Source organism: Papilio machaon, chromosome 16 (assembly GCF_912999745.1).
Source record: "Papilio machaon chromosome 16, ilPapMach1.1, whole genome shotgun sequence".
NCBI classification, from domain to species: Eukaryota; Metazoa; Arthropoda; class Insecta; order Lepidoptera; family Papilionidae; genus Papilio; species Papilio machaon.
The window spans coordinates 7,177,781-7,199,236 of record NC_060001.1 but is presented as its reverse complement, the minus strand read 5'-3'; the positions used below and the strand labels follow the sequence as shown (position 1 = coordinate 7,199,236).

The 21,456-nt window shown below is 33.8% G+C and overlaps 2 protein-coding genes and 2 long non-coding RNA genes across 4 annotated transcripts; all 4 read left to right on the top strand.

Moving 5' to 3' along the window:
* Nucleotides 1-1,861: 1,861 nt before the first annotated feature.
* LOC106716663 (nose resistant to fluoxetine protein 6-like) lies at nt 1,862-10,314 on the top strand. The gene is made up of 13 exons (XM_014510224.2): nt 1,862-2,046; nt 3,181-3,320; nt 3,984-4,308; nt 5,021-5,132; nt 5,738-5,822; nt 6,213-6,379; nt 6,584-6,662; nt 6,870-6,973; nt 7,822-7,995; nt 8,296-8,446; nt 9,005-9,191; nt 9,828-9,970; nt 10,145-10,314. Exons 1-13 carry the CDS (start codon nt 1,977-1,979, stop codon nt 10,283-10,285), a joined length of 1,878 nt encoding a protein of 625 aa, XP_014365710.2. The 5' UTR covers nt 1,862-1,976; the 3' UTR covers nt 10,286-10,314.
* A 1,469-nt stretch (nt 10,315-11,783) lies between these two features.
* On the top strand, nt 11,784-12,728 carry LOC123721823. The gene is made up of 3 exons (XR_006756316.1): nt 11,784-11,850; nt 12,095-12,234; nt 12,407-12,728. It is a non-coding gene; the product is annotated as an uncharacterized LOC123721823 (long non-coding RNA).
* Nucleotides 12,729-16,419: 3,691 nt separating this feature from the next.
* Nucleotides 16,420-17,662, top strand: LOC123721822. The gene is made up of 3 exons (XR_006756315.1): nt 16,420-16,804; nt 17,276-17,354; nt 17,598-17,662. It is a non-coding gene; the product is annotated as an uncharacterized LOC123721822 (long non-coding RNA).
* Nucleotides 17,663-17,698: 36 nt separating this feature from the next.
* Nucleotides 17,699-20,532, top strand: LOC106716468 (O-acyltransferase like protein-like). Its single transcript, XM_045681679.1, has 7 exons — nt 17,699-17,727; nt 17,966-18,139; nt 18,363-18,513; nt 18,761-18,947; nt 19,147-19,289; nt 19,955-20,107; nt 20,431-20,532. Exons 1-7 carry the CDS (start codon nt 17,699-17,701, stop codon nt 20,530-20,532), a joined length of 939 nt encoding a protein of 312 aa, XP_045537635.1.
* Nucleotides 20,533-21,456: the final 924 nt, after the last annotated feature.

Sequence of the window (21,456 nt, the reverse complement as noted above, 5' to 3'; positions counted from 1 at the left end):
ATAATAATTCATGTTGACTACAAATAATGTTCTTTTTAAATAAATATCCTTTTATTTTTAGCATATAAAATTAATTTCATGTTATTTGAAATATGTTTAAATATCATCTGTTTTCAACTGGACTAAAGGAAGTGACAGATTTTTTAATAAATTTTGGAATAAAGGTTATAGTTTTAAACATTTTGTCTTATTTTAACTCCTTGTCACGTTATTTCTTTTTTTTGTGAGGGAAAAGAAAAAAAAAATAAAAGTGACAAAAATTAGAAAAGAATATAAGTTATATTAGTAAATAAAATGAATAATAAAAAGAAAATATTGATCAATTTTATAAAGAAATTAAACTAATAAAAGAGGGTTCCGCCAAGGTCTGGCCCTGTTCCTGAGGTACCGCACGCTCCTTGCTAGTTGTAACGCGCTGAGCCTGGGAGCGAAGCGATGCCAGGAGTGAGTAGTGATCGGTGGTCGTTAGGCTATATCAAGCCAGTCGTGAGCTGAGCCTGGTTGCGAAGCGATGCCAGGAGTGAGTAGCAATCAGTGGTCGTTAGGCTTTATCAAGCCAGTCGGCCGTCGGATGTCGATGTTGTAAAATTCCAAACTTACTCCCCAGTACGGGGAGCAATTCTTATTTCGATAAGAAGTAAGAATTTGGTATAAGATTAAATAAAGACATAAAAATTATAGGTTATACAGGGTCGATGCCCTTCGCATCGAGGTCAAGGTAAAAAGTGACAGTGACAAGTCGTAAAATCAACTGACAGCTCGCGCCACAGAGTCATCAATCCGTTCAGAAATGTCAGCTTATTGAATTTTTGTAACATACGTTACATCCTGTTAATTTGTTCCATATGTGTATATATATTTTTTAATTTTGACCAAACAAATAAACTGAACATGGCTTGCTTTAGTTAGTTACTTAAGTTTATATTTTTTGTCATAATTGTAGATAATATAATATAGCAAAAAATCTTGCGAGGAAGATATTTGCAACATTAATTTATGCAAATCTGCATGCATGTAGCTACTATACATGTTAATTTACATCTTGGTGAGTTTTTCAAGAAAACGTTTATTTAGGTTGATTTAAAAGCAACGAGAAGACACTACAGCTACGCAAATTTGCGAGTTGTCTTTACAGACACATAAAGTCGTCTCTATTCGATGTACTTATGTTCAAGTGACACTGCAATCAAAAGGCAAATTAACAGAACATATTCTAAAACAAAAATGAGCTTAAAGATTTAATAAATCCATCTTAATTAACTTTCACATCCTAAAATATTTTAAGTTGGTAAAAAAAAATGTGATATCTTTTTTAACAAATATGATTTCAACAGTGGTAGACGGCAGCAACAACAACATCTATTTCACGAATCTCGCCCTGTGAAGTACCATGACTATACAGAAGATATGCGTTTTGTGGAGGCAATTCAGCGTTTCGTCTGGCGAGTGTATGTGTGCCAGGGGCCTAATTTTAATCCCCTTTCCCTTCCCAACCTTTTCTCGTAAGGAAGGCATGGGAATGGGAATGGCTTTGTCGGTGGGGACTCACTCACGTACAAGAAAGGGAATCCTTTTTTTGTGCGTCCCCTCCTCTGTCGATCAATAGATAGGCAACACATCTGCAAATACCGATATGTATTGACAGCAGTCTCTTCGCTATTTTGGTGAATTTACATAGGTGGCTGCTTGCTAATTGCGATATTATAATAAAAAATGAGTAATTCTATAAAGCAAACGCTTCTTACATTTTACTTGCCGAAAAGCAAATTATTTAACAAAAAAAACTTGCCTCTAAAAGTATATAAGTAATGAGCGTACACTACAAATGACCTTTGTTGTTTTAAACCACTATAACATTTTCAACTAACCGAAAGAGTATTGTGATCTTTATTCCCATTATATTTATGTTTTGTGCTTTTAAATATAAAACTAGAAATTAATTTTGTAGAGTAAAATTCAAGTGCTAGAAGGAAATTATGGAAATAGGTTTTGTGTTATTAATTTTATATATTCATCAATGTTCTGGTGTCATATACACACTTGACGGTAAGTAAATTGATTTATATCAGTTATTTCATAAATGTATTAACAGTGAATTGATATTAGAAAAAGGATTTAACTAAGTTATTGGAACATAAATCTAAAAATAATGAAGTACAGATTGGGGGCCACACTTTATGTGCAACTTGGAATTAGTATCGAAAAATCAACAAGTCGAGTCAGAAATCAATGATTCAATTGGGTGAATGCAATAATGACTAGAATACTTTATAATAAGCAAATCTAAGACGGTATTTGCCGAGTGGGGAAGTCAGTGGATCACCTCATTGTTAAAGCGTGTAATGATTTTTTATTCTCTATTGACAGAGGGTACTGTTGATGTTTATTAGAAATTATCTCCGAAAGGGCTCAACGGATCCTGATGACATTTTACTAGGATGTTTACATCGTTAGGCTACTTATAAAGTTCATTTTTTTAATTCCGCGCGGACAGAGTCGCGTGCTGAGGCTAGTAATATTATAAAAAGGAAAAATTTACATTATTGTACGTAACGCGTAAACTCAAAAACTACTGAACCGATTTCAAAAATTGTAATGCCATTGTATAGGAAGCTACTCGCTACTACTGGCTCTATCACTGAGTAACATAGTTATATCTAGATTTTTACTAAATTCCGCGCAGGCCATGTCGCGGACAAAAGCTAATAACTCATATTTGTAGATTTATAAATGATAAAAAGTTATGCTAACATTTTATTTTTACGTGCTTACCGTAAGGTTATGCTCACAACATCCGCCAAACTTTTTCAGGTGGAACGATTTGAATGTTTTTAATATAAGGTATACAAAAAAAAAAGAAGTTCATGCAACATTACTACTACTACTAATAAACGAAAATCTTGTTGATAATAAAAACTGGTTAAATACATCATGCGAACAGAAATTGGTAGCCTGTGCGGTCTTCCAGACCTTGTCCTCCATCTGTGCCAAATTTCATCGACATCCGTTGAGCGGTTCTGGAGATATCTTCAAACAAACATCCATCTTCATCCATCCATACATCTAAACTTTCGTATTTAGAATATTAGTAAGATATACGCACATGACTTTTGTAAAGGAATGCCATAGTCCAATTGAGTGCTCCAAATACATTGTTAAAAATTATGTATTGTTTTTCAGATGCGGACTACAAACTCATGCCTCCACTGAACCATATTGACGATTATGATAGTTGTTTACAAGATTCTGATGCATTATATTGTACCATGCAATTGAAATTAGTTTCGGATACTCCTAATGATGTCATGGATTTGATAGCGGTACGGTTTTCTCCTTAAAATTGAATTTTTTAGCAAACATTTTTCCAGTAGACCAAGCGAACACAATCTTAAGCTGCTTTGTTATTAGTAGTTATATTATACGTAATAGTCAAAATAATTATGGCTATAAGAAAGAGGGGAAGAGTAATAATGCAAAGACCACGACAAAGACATTGGTATGTGAAATGAATTTTGGCTAAGAGCCTTTTGACCTTTGACCAGCTCACCCAGTGTAATACGACGACCACACAGAAGACAGGCGTGAATTGGAAGCATACCGTATTTCGTCTAACGAATGTGGCGCCGGAGGCCTAATTTTAGCCCTCTTTCCGTTCAAACCCTTTTCTTATAAGGAAAGGATGGAAAGGGGAAGTGGATTTTGACAAAGGTCTCCAACGCATACGAAGGGAAAATATTTTCTTCCAGAGCGTCCACTCCTCGGTTGTATAAAGATAGGCAACGCATCTGCAATTGGGCTAGCGGTCGCTTCGTTCTTTCGGCGAATTCAGGTGGCAGCTTGCTCGTTTGCCATCTTGTAATATAAAAAATAAATCTTAGATTAAATTCCACTCCAGTATAATAAATCATCGAATCTTCATACATATATTATTGATAAACAACATTTGTCAAAGAAAATTAATAAATTATTTTTATTCCAAACAGAACTATTCGGCGTGGGATTTGAAACATTTCGATCACAGTAAATTGTATAAAGGTGTTTGTGTGACGAGAACATGTAACATGAACAAGCAAGACATAGCGATGAATTTAAACAACTCCCTTGAGACGTGTATCAATAAATCTCTATGGAAGAAATACAAACTAAAAGCCAAACTCTTAACATCACCTTATTGTTATTCTACTGAAAGAGATATAAAATTGGATTTTTGGGATATAATTGTTGGTTCAATATGTATTTTGATTATAATTGTTAATCTTGTTGCTACACTGTATGACGTTTTTGTGTACAAAAAGCCTAACACCAAAGGTAATATTTGTTAATTTTTTACTTTGTTTTTTTTTACGTTTTTTGCATGTTGCTACAAGCATAATTTGTTGGATGGAAAATAATGGAATAGAATGTAAAGTAATTATAAAAAAGAAAAAAAAAACGTAAAACGTTTTATTTAAAATTTGAATAAAAATTAACAAACAGGAAACCGACTCCAATTTATATTTTTGTGTATGTATATGTATATTTTGTAGAAGCGTACGTAAATTAAATTCCAGCTGTATTCAATTATTAAAAAGATACGGTGCTGTAAACGCATCGTGAAGGATACTTTAAAATATTACCGTAATTCTAAATTCTAAATTCTACTGCCATAATACTTGCATTAAAATATTGCTATTTGAGTTGATGGCAAGAAAATAAGACAATGGAAATCCACAGTTAATCGCTACAGAGCCAACAATAGTAGTCTATGTGTTCTTCCAGTCTATGATCTACATCTATGCCAAATTTCATCGTGATCCGTTAAGCTGTTCAGGAGATACCTTCAAACAAACATCCATCCATCCATCTAAACATTCGCATTTATAATATTAGTAAGAAGTAAGATTCAAGTTTTTTCTAAGCTACCTATCGGAAATCAGAACGAACTTATCGGACAACCTAGTAGTAACCTACCAACCTAAAAGCATCACGACTATGGGATAGATATTTCAAAGATGTAAAGCTTATTTCTTTAATGTTTTAGGTATGGATATCTTAATGTCCTTTTCAATAATTCGTTCCTGGTCCAGACTGCAACAGAACGACTATAGAATAAAGCCTCCAGTTGAAAGACTGAAAGGAATGGACGGTATCAGGTAAAATCTGTCTATTTCTTTTTATACTACAGCATTTTTTTTGTATTTTTTCCGATAAAAATTAAAATTTGTTATTGAAAATCATAGCCCAACAATATTTTTAGTAATAATTTCGTACCATATTATTTTTTAAACTTGTCTCTTTATTATAAGAAATAAATAAATAAATAATGTCGGAAATTTTTTCAATAGCCAAAGGTAGCAAACGAGCAAGCGACCATTTGAATTCGTGAAAATAGCAAAGTAACCTTTGCCAATAGACATCTGCATTTGCAGATGTGTGTCTACTTTTAATCGGTGCATCAAAAAGGGGCGCACAGAAAGCGGATATTACCACTTTCTATGCCTTTTCTCATTTGCCAAATCCACCTTCCCTTCTCTTTGTTTTAAGAAAATGGTGGGAAGGGGAAGAGGACCAAAATTAGGCCTCTGACACGCACACTCGTCAGACGAAACGCGGAATAACTTACTTTACGCCAGTCTTCTGTTTGGTCGTTGTATTACATATGTATACCGGTCGTGCCGGCCCATCTAGCAAAATATGCTAATGTGGGCTCAACCACTATTAAAAAGCTTCCAATAAGTAAAAAAATCGTCAATTTCAGAGCTATTATCATGATTCACTTCGTGTTTGGACATTCAATTTTGCCATTTGTGATGATCATCGCCAATGCTCATGACTTCGAAAAGGTTAGTAAAATTTTACGTAATGTTAAATAATTAAATTCTTTTCCTACTTCGAATCGAATATTGTTCTGTAGATACGTAAGAGCGATCATTTATCACCTATTTATGATGCTATCACAAGTATACCATCTAAAATCTAATACATCTAATGACATTTTCCTATAATAGGTAATAAAGTAAGTAATAAACTAATTGCCTCGACAGTTCTGAAAGAAAACATAGTCATTCAATTTCCAAAAAACTGCGAAGAAATTCAAAGATATGTGTGAAATCAACCAATACGGCCAACGTGGACTCCAGGTCCGTCCGTGTTTTAATATTCGAACTCTTTCGCGAAATGTCTATGCTTTAATAGTTGGTTAAATTGCTTATTGTTTATTTTATATTTTCCAGATGTACTCAAATCTTTCATGTCACATACTGTTGAACGGTTCCCTGGCAGTACAAGCTTACTTTGTCATGGGAGGCATTCTTTTAAGTTATAACATGAAGAGATCGGCTGAGAGGAATACAATGACTTTGAAAACTTTTAGGAATAATCTATTTAAAAGATGGTTAAGGTAAAAAAGATCAGTTTTGAAATAGTCAAGAAATTTTGTTCAGTACAATATTTAAGCAAAAATAATATCACTTGTAATCCCCACAAATCTAGAAGTATGATTACAACTTATTGCTACTTTATGTACTTACAGTGCCATGGGCCTACTCTAGCTGTAAATGTTTATAGGATTTTTTTATAAAATTTTGTTATTTTATTTTTCTAGATTAATACCTTCATTCGTCATCTGCCTGGGAATGGAATCAACGTTGATGCGACATTTCGGTTCTGGTCCCTTATGGCAGGTAATAGCAATTATTTTTACGAGACAATACACACACATTCTGGTATACATTTAGAGTAGAAGCAATAGTCAATAGAAAAAAAAACTATTAAATAGACAACAAGCCGATACATTGTCCACTTACATTATGTAAAAAATATAAGTGTTTTATCTTGTACGAGTATATGTACTGTTAATAACTATAAGCTTCGTTCAATTGAATTTCCAGCTGCTTGGTACACGTGTAATAGAAGACTGTAGACGATACTGGATGTGGAATTTCTTCTTTTTAACAAACTACAATAGCGGGTCTCACTGCATGCCTCATACATGGTAATGTTAATTGCTGTGTACCTACGGCTGACATTTTTATTGTTAGTGTATTTTTAGAAGCAATTTTGAATTATTTTTCAAATTAGCTATAATCAAATTATTTACTTTACATTATATTTTATTTTAAGTTATTCCTTCCAAGGAGGGTTGGCGACAGGCATGCGGCCGTAAAAAATTAAGTCAAAACTTTAAGGTTTGTTAAAACCTTGTGTGCCGACCCTACGTGAGTGGGAAAAGGCCAGGGAGATGTTGATGACCTTTTTTTTTTTTTTTTTTTGCGGGCACGCTTTCGCTTTCGTCCGCAACCCCGCCTGCGCCAGCTGCCGAGGCAGCTCCCACTACAGGGGAGGTCGATTCCTAGCCACAGGTGACGGATCCCCCCGTATCCGGCACCCTAAGGCTGTTGAGGGGGGAGGCGAGGGCGGCGACATATTGCCGCCCTTGCCTCCCCACTCTTCTACGTCGGAGCGGGGGTACCAGGGGATTTTCCCCGTGCTCCCGCTCCCTTGCCCCCCTCTACGAAATAACAACTTCGCAGAGGGAAGCAACCGCTCGAGATGTTGATGACCTAGGGCTGACATAGCAAAGTGGATGAAAGAAAGCTAACCTCACCACCAAATAGTAGTAAGAAAGAGAGAGATTTTATAGGTGCCTACGTAAACAATCATAACCCACAATTTTAAAATTTTCAGTATTAATTTTAAATTACAGTATTAACTTATAACTTATTTTTTTTGATGCGTTTCACATAAGTTATAATTTAACAAGACCCTATTATGACTAGTCTGATTGTAAACTGACAAAGTTAACGTTGTCCCGTTTTTGACATGTATATTTTTTAATTACAGGTATTTAGCAGCGGATATGCATTTGTTCTTCTTCGGGCTCGTAGTTTTCATTTTGGTGAGAAATAAATTCTGGAGAAGAGCCATATTGGCATCGGCATTCTTGATCGGAATTATATCTTCAGGAATAGTCACTTATCTCTATGACTTTAGAACCTTGATGACAGTCAAACCAAAGTAATTATAATAATAAAATATAATTAATAAATAAAGAAAAATTTACAACTCGCTATAAAACTTTATAACTCGCTACTTTTATCCATTAAAAATTTAAGTTCATGTAATCAATTTAAATCAAAGCTAGCTCAATACATTTTATATTGTTTATTTTAGTTGTAAAAAAGTAAATTGACAACTAAAACGGCGACCATATTAAGTGACTTTTTCTTTGTCTTTTTGAGATTTGATTCTGTAAACCTTAAAACCTAGAAAAAGTCTTTCATCTTTACTTTAAGATAACTGTTGTATCTTTTACAGTTCGGTGCTGGAGTTATTTGCAAAGGATCCTAATTTCGACTACCTGTATAAACCTACTCACACCAACGTTCCGGCTTATGTTATCGGACTGGTCACTGGCGTACTTATTTATCGTTTTCAAAAAAGTCAATTTGATATACAAAAGTACAAGGTATGTTCGCAACAACGATTTCAACAAGTTTTAAACTGCTGATGACATTGATTTATGCAGTGGACAATTTGTTAGATTTATATGTTAACTGTTACATCAGCACAACATCTGTTGCACGAATGTGCCCACGCAACCGGTGAAATACCTCGACCAAACAGAACATAGGCGGTGGAAGTAATTCCGAGTTTCTTATGATGAGTGTACGTGCTAGAGATCTGATTTTAGTCCGCGTTTCATTCTTACCTTATTATTATAAGGAAAGGATTTCACGTAGGAGGGGAAATATTCTCGTTCTGTTCCCTTTTACATCGATTAAAGGTAGGCAACGCACCATCAAATGCAATTGCTGATATCTATGGACAGCGGCCACTTCGCTATTTTGGCGAATTCATGTGGCCGCTTGCTCGTTTGCCACCTTATAAAAATATAATTCTGCTAGGTCTTCGTACTAACAATTCATTACTTGTTAATATTAACAAATTATCTCTAATCGGTCATTATGGATGATGGCTTTTTAAAAATACCTTCTTTTTGGCACAGTTTTTGTTTTATTTACAGAAGTTCAAGATTTTGTACTGGTTGATCTTACCCGCTGTATACGGACTATTAGTCCTGAATATAATTCACTACCAGGATGGGCCGCCTTTACCATCTTATATACGGGTTTTGCATCAAATGCTGCTAAGGCCTTTGCTTGCAGCAATCTGTGCTGTAGGCATTGTTGGCTTGGTGTTCAAAATGGAGAGTAAGTAAATTAACAGTGGTACATCCTGCAATAACAACATTTGTTGGGTAAACGAATAGGCCGGGTCAACCAGTGAAATACCACGACCACACAGAAGACAGGCGTGAAGTGGAAGCAATTCCGCGTTTCGTCTGACGAGTGTTCTGCCGGCAGCCTAATTTAAGTCCACTTTAAGTCCTTTCCTTATATCCTTATAAAAAGGATGGGAGGGAGAATTAGATTTAACGGAGGAGGGGACGCATAGGAAGAGGATATATCCTCGTTCTGAGCGTTCCCTCATCTATCGATTAAAAGTAGGTAACGCCCCTGCAATTGTGGATGTCTATGGGCAGCGGTCGCTTTGCTATTTAGGCGGACTTAGGTGATCGGTTGACGTATGTAGCGGTGACGTATGTAGCGGTTACAATGTAACCTAAGATCAATCAGAAGAATAAGCTTTGATAGACGGAAACTATTGCAGTTAAATTGCTTTCAATATCTTCTGTACAACCCGTCCTTCATTTCTATGGTCGCAGGGTTCTGCCACGACTTATAAAAATAATAATCAGTAAATAGAAATAATAAGTAAATAGAGATAAGACGTTCTATTCAAAAAATAAAACAGAAAAAAAACTATAATTAAACAAACATTTTCAGATTTCGTTCGCGCTCTAGCGGAGTGGGACGGTTGGATTTGGGTGGCTCGCGTCTCGTACACAACTTATGTAACGCAGTTCACCGTAATGCGACTCGTAATCGGCAACACAAAAACACTCAATTACTTTTCAAGATATATTTTAGTAAGTATAAAACAGCCCAGGACGGTATGGATGGTCCGCTCGATCGATTCGATAACACCCACCAAAACCAATACTGGGTCATACATATTTAAGAGGAAAACATACTCTTTTGTAAGAAGGGGTTTTAAACATCTAACTATATTTTTTGAAATACTATAGTACTTTTTTGTACAGGTGCAGGCTGGAGGGATAATGGTTGTTACATTCGTCGTTGGGGTCATTTTGTGGTTATTGATCGATGGTCCCGTGAGCGACATAGTCAAGATTTGTATGGAATCTCACACAACAAACAAGCAATCCGTCAAACAAAAATAGAACTTACATTTCTGATACTAATGATTAAATAAATACAATACTAAGATAGTTTTAGTTTAATTATTATTTTTTAGTAAAATGTGTCAAACGTGCAAGCGGTCATTTGCATTCGCTAAAATAGCGAAATGGCCGTTGCCTTTTGATATTTGCAACAACTTAAAGGGTAGGGGTACTCTAATCAAGAATGTATAGCATCCTCTATATGTCATCAAGCCTTAAAATTATATAATTTCACAGTGACAAATTCAATTTGACAGCGTTAGATCCCGCAACATTATTTGTTGAGTGCACGAATGTGCCGGGTCGACCGGTGCAATACCACGACCACTCAGAAGAGAGGCGCGTGAAGTGGAAGCAATTCTGCGTTTCGTCTCATGACTGTGGTGCCGGTGGCCAAATATTAGTCCACGTTCCTTTCCCACCTTTTTCTTATAAGGAAAGATAGTAACGGAGGATGGTAAGGGGAAGCGGATTTGACGGAGGAGGACGGATATATCCTCTTTCGTTGCGTCCCCTCCTCTGTCGATTAAAGGTAGGCTACGCATCTGCAATTGCGGATGTCTATGGACAGCGGTCGCTTTGCTGTTTAGGCGGACTAAGGTGACCGCTTGCTCGTTTGCCACCTTATGATATAAAAAGAATCCTTCTATGTCTAAAGACGAAATATGACAACATTAATGAATATAAAAAAGTTAATTGTAACTGATTATAGTATGAATCTTCAAAAATCTGAGTGGTTTTTGCGTTGTCACCGTCAAAACGTGAACGTGTCACCCGATTGTAATTTGCTTAAAGGCAAATCGTAATAGGATTGGACAAGTTGCATATCAAATGAATTCATTAACTGAATTGTAATATTACGGCAATTTGGAATGGTGACATTTCAATGGTATATTCAAACAAGAAAAACTTAGTCGTGAGAGAGGCGCTGCTGTCGATGTCAGTTCTGTCTGAAAATCTGTAAACCTACATTGGCCTACATAATGACTTACATCAAAAAGAAATGACAGCTACAGTACGAAAAAAAGTTGTGATACTTATAGACGTTGACATGGGGCGCTTGTGAGTTATAATAACTTGACTTAATGCTCACCGGTTGACATTTGACTATGTAGGTTTTACATATTTTCTGACAGAACAAACCGCGATATTAGCACCTCTCTCACTGGACTAGATATCCTTGTAAGATGCACTATCATCACCTTAACAAAGTGTCGATATAAATCGAAATGTCAATTTGTGAATGATTTCGTTCAGTATACGATTTGCCGACTATTTCCGATTTGTCTAGTTGAAATACAAACGAGCGGAATACACGCTTTACCGGTGACATAAATTATAAGACATTTCAAAGACACTTAGTATTTTTCACATGACCTTCGATGGTAAATTGAGTTTCAGAGTTTGTTGTGCACTAGCACTAGCACAAGTTATGTGCGATAGCACAAGTTAATGTTACGCGAATTTTTCATATAATAAAATTAATACGTTAAAAATGGAAAAAAGTTTTATTACATTAGTGCTACTTGCAAATCAATGTTATGGAGTTATTTATAGACTTGATGGTATGTATTTAAAATATTTATTTTTTCCTTCTGCGTTTCTACTAATGAGAGCAGAGTCTGAGGTACGATTCCTAGTAAAGGCACGATGTGACCTCTAGTAGCTATGACTGAACCGCTTTTAAATTGATAAATGTCATTTGATATTTTTCCAGGGAGTGTCAAAGAGGTGTGCATTACTAGTGTCTCATACTTTTCAGTTTATAAAACTGTTTTATAATTTGACTCCTGATAATTTTTTAAATAGATGCTGAGTACGAACGTATGCCGCCCTTGATCCAACTCGACGACTATGAAAACTGTTTCAACGATGCCAACGCATTGTACTGTACATCCCAATTCAAATTAGTATCAGATACTTCCAGTGAACTTTATAGTCTGATATCGGTAAGAATTTTATCTCGATAACCCGGTATTTGAATTGGCACGTTGGAAGAAAAGTATCTACTCATTTGCCCGACATGCCAAATCGTGCATCGGTAGTAATTTTTGCATGAAATATAATGAAAAAGTTAATAAAACAAAAGTTTAACATATTTTCATGCTTTGTTTTCAACAGAATTATTCCGAATGGGAAATAACGCATTACGATCATACAAAATTGTACCGAGGAATTTGTGTAAGAAGATCTTGTGGTGAATATATTAATAAAGAATTATTTTCAAATATAACATACATCGTTGAAGCTTGCGTGAATAAATCTTTATGGAGAGACTACAGACTTAAAGCCACGTTGTTAAATGCTCCTAGTTGTCGTTCAGCAGATTATAAAATAGAATTTGATGAGATGGATATATTTGTAACAATATTATGTACGTCCATATTTATTATCAACGTAGGTGGAACGTTGTATGATTTTTATGCCAAAAAGAAATCAAAGAGTAAAGGTAACATTTTTTATTATTTGTATTAGTAATTATTTGAAATGAGACGGCACAATGAAAGCTAGGGTAGAAAACAGGCGAGGGTAGTTTTTCGCATTTTATTTGAAAATTAGAGTTATTTACTTAAGTACTCTTTTTTCCCTTGCCGTCTTTGACCTAAAAAGATATGAAGAAACAATAGTTGTAAGCCCACAATAGGTCTCTACTGAGGGGCTCGGAGCTTACCCTAAGTCAGGGGTGACTAGGCTTTAGTCAACCCCGCTAGCTGGTCGACTTTACACATATTTTTGAATTTATAGCAGATATGTGTAGGTTGCATAACGATGTTTTCCTTCACCGTAAGAACGTCAGATAAATGTACATATGTTGAAAAGAACATTGATACATGGTGGAATTTGAACAAAAGACCTGCAGATTACAAGTCAAATGCTTAAACCTTGAGCCACTTAATCCTGATGATGAAACAATGATATAGTCGTAAACAATGGTATATACAAAGACGTTTTAAAATTAATCTTGATTCTGTGGTATCATTGCTTGTGACGTGTGAGAGAATTTATTGCTCATTATAATATAATGTATTATAATAATATTTTAAGTATATTGTGCAAATTAATTTTACGAAGATTTTCCGTATTATTAATTTACATAATTCATATCCTGTATTTCATATCTTGGCCCCAAATTAGCTTAGGTTACTCGAAAAATAAAAAAAATGGGATAGATCTTCTGTGACACAAATTATGTATAGTTAAAAAAATGCTGGCAACGCAGGTCGAATGTTCGCGCGGTTGATTAATGATCGAACTTAATATTTCGAATCATTTTGTTATGCGGTTTTATTTTATGATTAATATTATTGATATACGAGTATTTGGTTCAAATTCAACGAATATAAAGATCGCAACAACAATTGGAAAATATAATCTTTTGTTTAATAATTTTTGTACACCGTTTCAAACAAAGAAATTAAGATAATTTTCAAATCGATCTCAAAGATCTAATATTAATATCGGACGATACACACGCGCACTTGACACACACGTGTGAACACCATGTGAATCGCGGCAATGTCTGCCATCATTGTTTAAATCTCATTGTAACAATTTCATTTTTTTTATTGTCGAAGTTTACCAAAATTTGTTTTTTTTTTATATTGGTTTAGCATAGTGATTTTTTGTTTATCCTGCCCAGCACACAAAATGTTACATTGACGTTTTTAACAAGCTTATTTTGTCTTGGTTATAAGAAAAATAATTATTATTTCTAATGAAGATTAATAACTTATTGGTGTTATAAAATAACTTACAATGTTTCGTAAAAATTCCAATCAGAGAATCTGTCTGTATTAAAAAGATTAATTCAAAAACAATTAACTAGCATAATATTTTGATCAATAGAGGGAGCCACTTAATGACGATAGTTAAGATGTTTTGTAACATAACCTATAAATACAATATCACAATGTAAAGGGATGTCGGGAGCTCTTAACAATTCTAAAACTAATAATATAAGTAAAAAAAAGAAGATGACTTACCATTACCACCTCGTTCACCGTTTACTGCTTCTTTTCGCACCACACACTCTTAAGTCAATAAGTCGAGGTCAAAAACCATATTACACTTAATACTCGTTAGCACTATTTTGTAATTGTTAAAGTTAAGTCATTAATTTCTAACCGCGAACTGATAAAAGTCTCCTTGTACACTAATATAAATCACCTTTTTTGAACCTTTAGGCGCGAAAAATACTAATAAAAATTAACCTACATCTAAGTTGTAAAATATGTGTTTTTACATATATATTGCAAACTATGAAACAAGTATGACTATAACTATACCCTGGTTAACTTTTCTATTTGAAACACTGATGCTAATATTGTATTTATTTCGTCCGTAATAACAATAAATAAACTATTTACGTATTTTAACAGTATTAATTCATTAAAACTATATTTTTAATTTGTATGTTCTTTGCAATCCCGCGCGATTGTCTCTTTTTTTCATTTATCTTTTAATCAATTCAAAGTGCAATAGTTCTTAGTGGCCTGTATCAACCTATTTGGTCGTATGTCAACTCCTTGACTACCAAAGAGGTCGGATATGTCAACATTATCGGTTAATCAATAATCGAACACCAGATGCCATTAAGAATAGTTGTAAATTACATTAGTTAAAACATTTATTTAAACCAATAATATATTTAAGAAAAATTAAATTGTGTCACAGTAATAATTCGAGTAATAATAATCCAGATGCATATGGATGCAGATGGCTGGCGATATTGTTGTAATACTGGTGTTACGACAGAGGAGATAATGAGTTTAATATTTGTTTTAGCCGCGGAATTAATCTTAGCGTTTTCGTTACTACGCAACTGGCACAGATTATTTCAAGCCGACTACAGGTCAAAACCACCAATAGACAGACTTAAAGGTTTGGACGGTGTAAGGTAAAAAAATGTCTCTAACTTTTTTTTTTCATTTAGATAAGTTTTCTATTTTATAACGTAGCTAAGTGTACATCTGAATACTGTCTGCGATATTATGAATTAAAAAAAAATACATGATTAGGATATAGATTTTTGTTTGAATTTTTGTGTCTGTTGAATGTCTTCTGAAAAATAATATTACGAAAACAATGATAGTTATTTTAATATATTCATTTAATTCTCAATTCTGTTTCAAGATGATAGATACAAAAATGCAAATCTATGTAATGCCATTACTGCACGAAAAGATAATAAATATTTTACGACATATTTATTTGTAATATTTATTATCTATTTAATATAATTTCTATTGTGATGATGCATATTTTTAATAGTGAATCAAATGTTTTATTTTTTCATTCTTATATAATAATAAAAAAATAATAATAAATTAATATAATATATATTACATATTTTAATGATCATGTTTTTGGGTTATTTGGAGTAAGACGCCGTTTGTTAGTTTGACAATTTTAAAAACATCGAGAGCGCCCGCTTCGGCCTAGGTCGCGCATGCGCGGTGGAAGAGCAAAATGGCGGCGCGGCTGCGGACCAATCACCGCCGCTTGAGGCGCGTTCCGAGGGACGCGCTGATGGCACTTAGGGCGCGTTCTGAAGACGTTTGCATTTTAACATTTAGTAAATGAATTAACTTTTTAAAATATACTAACTGTCGCCCGCGACTCCGTCCGCGCGGATTTAAAAAACGTTTTTATTAGCCTATGCGTTATTCCAGACTATGATCTACATCTGTTCTACATCCAAATTTCATCAAGATCCGTTGAGTCGTTTCATGATACCTTCAAACAAACATCCATCCATCTAAACATTCGCATTTATAATATTAGCAAAATTATGTTTTTTTAAATTTCATAAATATAAATATAATCATATAATATAATTTCATAAATATAAACATAAATGCCATTTTTAAAGTTTATAATGTTTTAATTTCAGAGCTATACTTATGATACTTCTTGTGTTAGGACATTCATTTATCCCTTACGGAATAGCCATTTCTAACCCACATTTTGTTGAAGAGGTAAAACTTTTTAATTATACTAATTTTTAGAAACATTTCTTACCTACAAAAAAAACTGCCTGATTATTGGTAATATTCATTCCGAAGAGCAGGGTTCACTTGCGTTGGAACCTCATATAATACATACTTAACACCGCGAGCCATTGGTTCGCCAACTCTGCCCTAGGGAATTTTTTTCGTAGACTCCTTTAAAAATTTTAATTGTTTTGCTGAACTATTACAATTTTTCTTTAACTTGCGGATCCTCAAATTTATTTCCCGCCATCTTGATGACTGTTCTTCCGTGTCCCTAAGGGGTTCAGGTGAATCAGGTGAAAAATACGCCATTTGGGTTCAAAGACAAGAATGTTCTAAAAATGTTATTATGTTTGCAGATATATCACATTTTACCATACCACCTGTTTTTAAACGGTGCAGTTATTGTACAGGCCTTCTTTCTTATGTCAGGGATTCTTCTAAGCTATAGCTTTCAAAGAACAGCAGAAAAGAAAACAATCAAATGGACTATGTTAATCAGCAATATTTGGAAGAGATGGTTGAGGTAAAGGATTTTTTCCAATTTGCATCCTAGTCGACAGTGACAACAAAAACAGTAACTTACTACAGAGACATCACTGACATTTTAAGAAGCTCACATAACTCGGTAGTTTATCGATTAAAGGGATTTCTACATTAAGTTACTTGTAATTTAACTGATGTTGTGCTTTTCAAATTAAATAAGTTTTGTATGCTTTTAAATCCTTGTGTAAACCTGAAAAATTTGGTATTTGGTTCTTGTCATAATTTGTTTGACCAACCCGCACTGGGCCAGCGTGGTTGACTATGGCCTAGTCACTCCTAACTTGGGGTAGGTTCCGAGCTCCTCGGTGGGGACGTATAGTTAGCTGATGATGATGATGATAATTTGTTAAGATAATTCTTCTTATTTCTTTAGTAGTATCCGATTAACCTGTTCAGTCAAATTACTGTGTTATTGTAGATATACATAGTTATGTTAATGTTCCTTTTGCAGATTGACACCCTCCTTCGCTGTCATTCTTGCATTTACTTCGACGTTATTACGTTTCATTTCATCGGGGCCTTTAGTGCAGGTAATACTACAAGTTGGTAATAGAAATGTTTGGCACAATTGCTCAAGACCCTCTACTGCTAACACTGACCAATACTTAGTTCAATGTAACTGTTCCTAATAAGTTTGGGGTCGGAAGAGAACTTTTTGAAATAGGGTTTAAGGAATGATTGTGACAGTCAGAGACTCAAAATTGTATCGATTATCATAGATATTTAACTACTGAACTAATTGGTCCATATTAAAAGATTAAAATGTTTTCCAGTTGCTTGAAGTAACAGAAGTAGAGGATTGTAGACGCTCTTGGATGTGGAATTTTTTCTATTTACGAAACTATAAATACGATTCTCAATGCATGCCACAAACATGGTAAGCAATGATTATACAACTTATCTGTAAGTTTCCACAGCCTAAACATTGGTATAAGATGTGTTGTTTTCTCTCTTTTTATAAGGAGATTTAAAAGGATGGCAATATATTTTTGTACAGATGTTTCAGAAATGGTCACATCCAAACATTTTTACCTGTGGGTATGGTTTTTTGTAAGGTCTTTAATAGATTATAAACGAACTTGAAGACGATTGGTATACTTTCCCCAGTTTATTGTTTTTTTTATAATGTAATTTCTGTCAGGTATTTAGCTGCCGACCTGCACTTGTACATATTAGGAATGATAATATTCGTCTTAATAAGAAACACAAATTGGAGGAACGTGGTAATGGCGACATTGTTCATCATTGGAGTTGCTTTGCCAGGACTGGTGACATACTTGTATGATTTAACATTTTTGATGAAGGTATCTCCGAGGTAATTATATTGTTATTTAGATAATTTAAGATCCACGGACGAAATTTAATTAGCAGAGGTTCACAATGGCATTAAAATATTATATGCATTGTATCTATATGGATCTATCAATCTTTCAGCTTATGCTGTAAAAGTGACATTTGTGAGAGTCCTACGCCGTGCGTTTGTGTGATATTACCGTATATCGCATATCTTAATATTATTATTAACTTTTTTTTTTTAGAACGTTAATGCGAATTTTCATAGAAGACCCAGCTTACAACTACCTATACACACCAAGTTACACTAATATTCCTTCTTTCGTTATGGGGTTGGCGCTTGGAGCTCTTATCCATAATTTACAGAAAAGAGATTTCAATCTGGAAAAATATAAGGTAAACAAATTACTTTGTTTTCAATCTTCGTCTTTTTGTTTCTGTTCTATCCTGACTTCTGTTTCTTCTTCTTATTCACATTCTTTTTGCGTCCCCTCCGTCGTCGATGCCTACCTTTACTTCTGCAATTGCGGATGTGTATGGGTTTTGTCTTCGCTATTTCGGCGAATTCAGGTGGCTGCTTTTTCATTTGCCACCTTAAAATATAAAAACAATATAATAAAAGAAATAATAATTTAATTTACAGAAGTTCTTACCTATTTACTGGGCCATAATTCCTTGCTGTGTGGGAATACTTCTTCTCAGCGGTGTCAACTACATGGATGGCCCGCCATATCCTTTGTACATTCGAGTGATTTTCCATACATTTTTAAGACCTGTTATGGGGGCGTTGATTGCCACTATCATTCTTGGCATGGTGTTTAAATTTGATAGTAAGTAAAATTTAATTTCTACATTGAAAACATGTTTTTAATTACAACATTCAAAGTCATTCAAACATTGAAAGCTAATTCTTTGTTCATAATCGCTCTTAAAATTCTGAAATACCAGCTATCAAGATATGAGTACCTACTGTTAACCTGTTACCTATCCTTGTTCCGTATTCTAAGGTACTTTAAATGTATTTTTCAGACTTTTATCGAGGGATTTTGGAGTGGGACGGCTGGGCTTGGGTAGCCCGAGTGTCGTATGGAGCTTATCTAATACATTTGACTGTTGTAAGAATCATTTTAGGCAACTCAACGAAATTATTTACAGTATCATTATTAACAATCGTAAGTATTAATGAAAGATGATCATTATATGAATGTATTTCCAATAACGTTTAGATTTTACAAAACTTTTGACTTTTTAAGTTTCCTTAGTTTTTTTTTTTCCTATAGATAGATTATTTTTTCATATTTATTTAATTCATTTACACAATTATATATTAAAGCTAGCTCTTTCTAGCTTAATTCTCTAAATGTGACATACCTATCTTTTAATAATCTTACTAATATTATAAATGCGAATGTTTAGATGTATAGATGGATGGAATGGAGATACCTTCATACAAACAGTATGAAGGTATTTCCGGAACGGTTCAACGGATCTTGATGAAATTTGGCACAGATGTAGAACATAGTCTAGAAGAATACACAGGCTATTTATTAAGTTTTTTTAATTCAGCTAGTTTCTTTATAAATACGATAATATTAATTACTGGCTGTCGCCCCACCACTCCGTCCGCGTGGATTTTTTTTAATAAGTATCCTATGTGTTCTTCCAGACTATGTTCTACATCTGTACCAAATTTCATCATGATCCGTTGACCCGTTCCGGAGATATCTTCAAACAAACATCAATCCATTCATCGAAACATTCGCATTTATAATAAGTAAGAAGTAAGATGTTATCTACATTAAGTTCTAAATTTAAAAACTCTTTTGTTTTTTCTCAGGTACCAGTTATCGGTATGGCGTACATTTCATTTTTAGGCGGAACAATAATATGGTTACTGATCGACGCGCCCGTAAATCAATTAGTCAAGATTTGGTTGGAAATGCCTACTAAAAAAAGCGACAAACGGAAGAATGAAAATATTGATGTTTATGTTGAAAAATTATAACATTAGTAATATAGATATACGAGTACGAGTATATAAAATAGTGTTAAAGTGCTCAATTAAGAATATTCACGAATTTATTATATAAAATTACAAATATAAAAATTTAGATGGGAATGGTTTTAGTTGTTTATTATATTTAACTAGCTTTTACCCGCGACTCCGTCAGCGCGGAATAAAAAAAATGCACACAAGATAAAAAAGTTCCTATGTTCGTTTCCTAGTTCTAAGCTACCTCCCCATAAATTTTCATCTAAATCAGTTCGACCGATCTTGAGTTATAAATAGTGTAACTTCGTTTATATATATAGATTCGGATTTGCCAATCACCTCCGAATGCACTCACGGAGGTAGTAAGGCTTGTCTATAATGAATTACGACATGGAGGATCATCATCATCTTTTGCTTTGTAATTAAATTTAAGACTTACACCGATTAGTTAGACATCTTTCTACGCGTCTCCTCTTCCGTCTAGGCAATGCATCAGCAATTGCGGATGTCTATGCTGAACTGTCGCTTCGCTATTTCGGCGAATTCAGATGGCCGATTGCTCGTTTACCATCTTTTGATATTGGTAATGGTAAACATAATATTTAAATATGAACATTGATCTCGTGTTTTCTTGAATTTATTTAAAGCTGTATCAATTTGTGTAGATAATCAATTTAAATAGTATACAATTACTAAGGACCTTAAGGTTATAAGTTGCAATTAATTGCGTGCAAATTGTTTTTGTTTTTAAAATTTAGCGAAATTTTTGCTCACTGGTAACCCTAAAATCTTATAAGCGCCCCCCGTCAATGTTGAAACACTGTCATCCTTTTCGTCTTTAACATACGGATAGACATTTTTTATCTCCGAGACGGCTGGATCGATTTTGACAGGACTTTTACTGGAAGGTTTTTTTTTTAATCCATACTGATCGCAAGCGATCACAAGTACCATATAATATTAGTACATTTTAAATAGTTTGTTAAGCCGAAAAAAAAAAGAATTTATTTAATATACTTTAATATTTTATTATTATTTTATTATTATTATTGGCATTCTCTCTAATACTATGATCTAGTTTACAATTCTTTACTAAGTAATAGATTAATTATAGAAAAACTTTTATAAAAAGTTTTATAACAATAATTTACAAATAATTATGAATGTTTCTTTTTAATTATATTTACTGTCATAAATATTATAATTTACATAATTAATATTTAAAATATTATTTTAAAGCTATATATAAACAAATCTTTTAATACATTATTTTCTAATCTAGAATACTTAAAATTAAATTCTTCTTACTTATATCTATTTTTACAAATTATTTTAAAACTATAAAT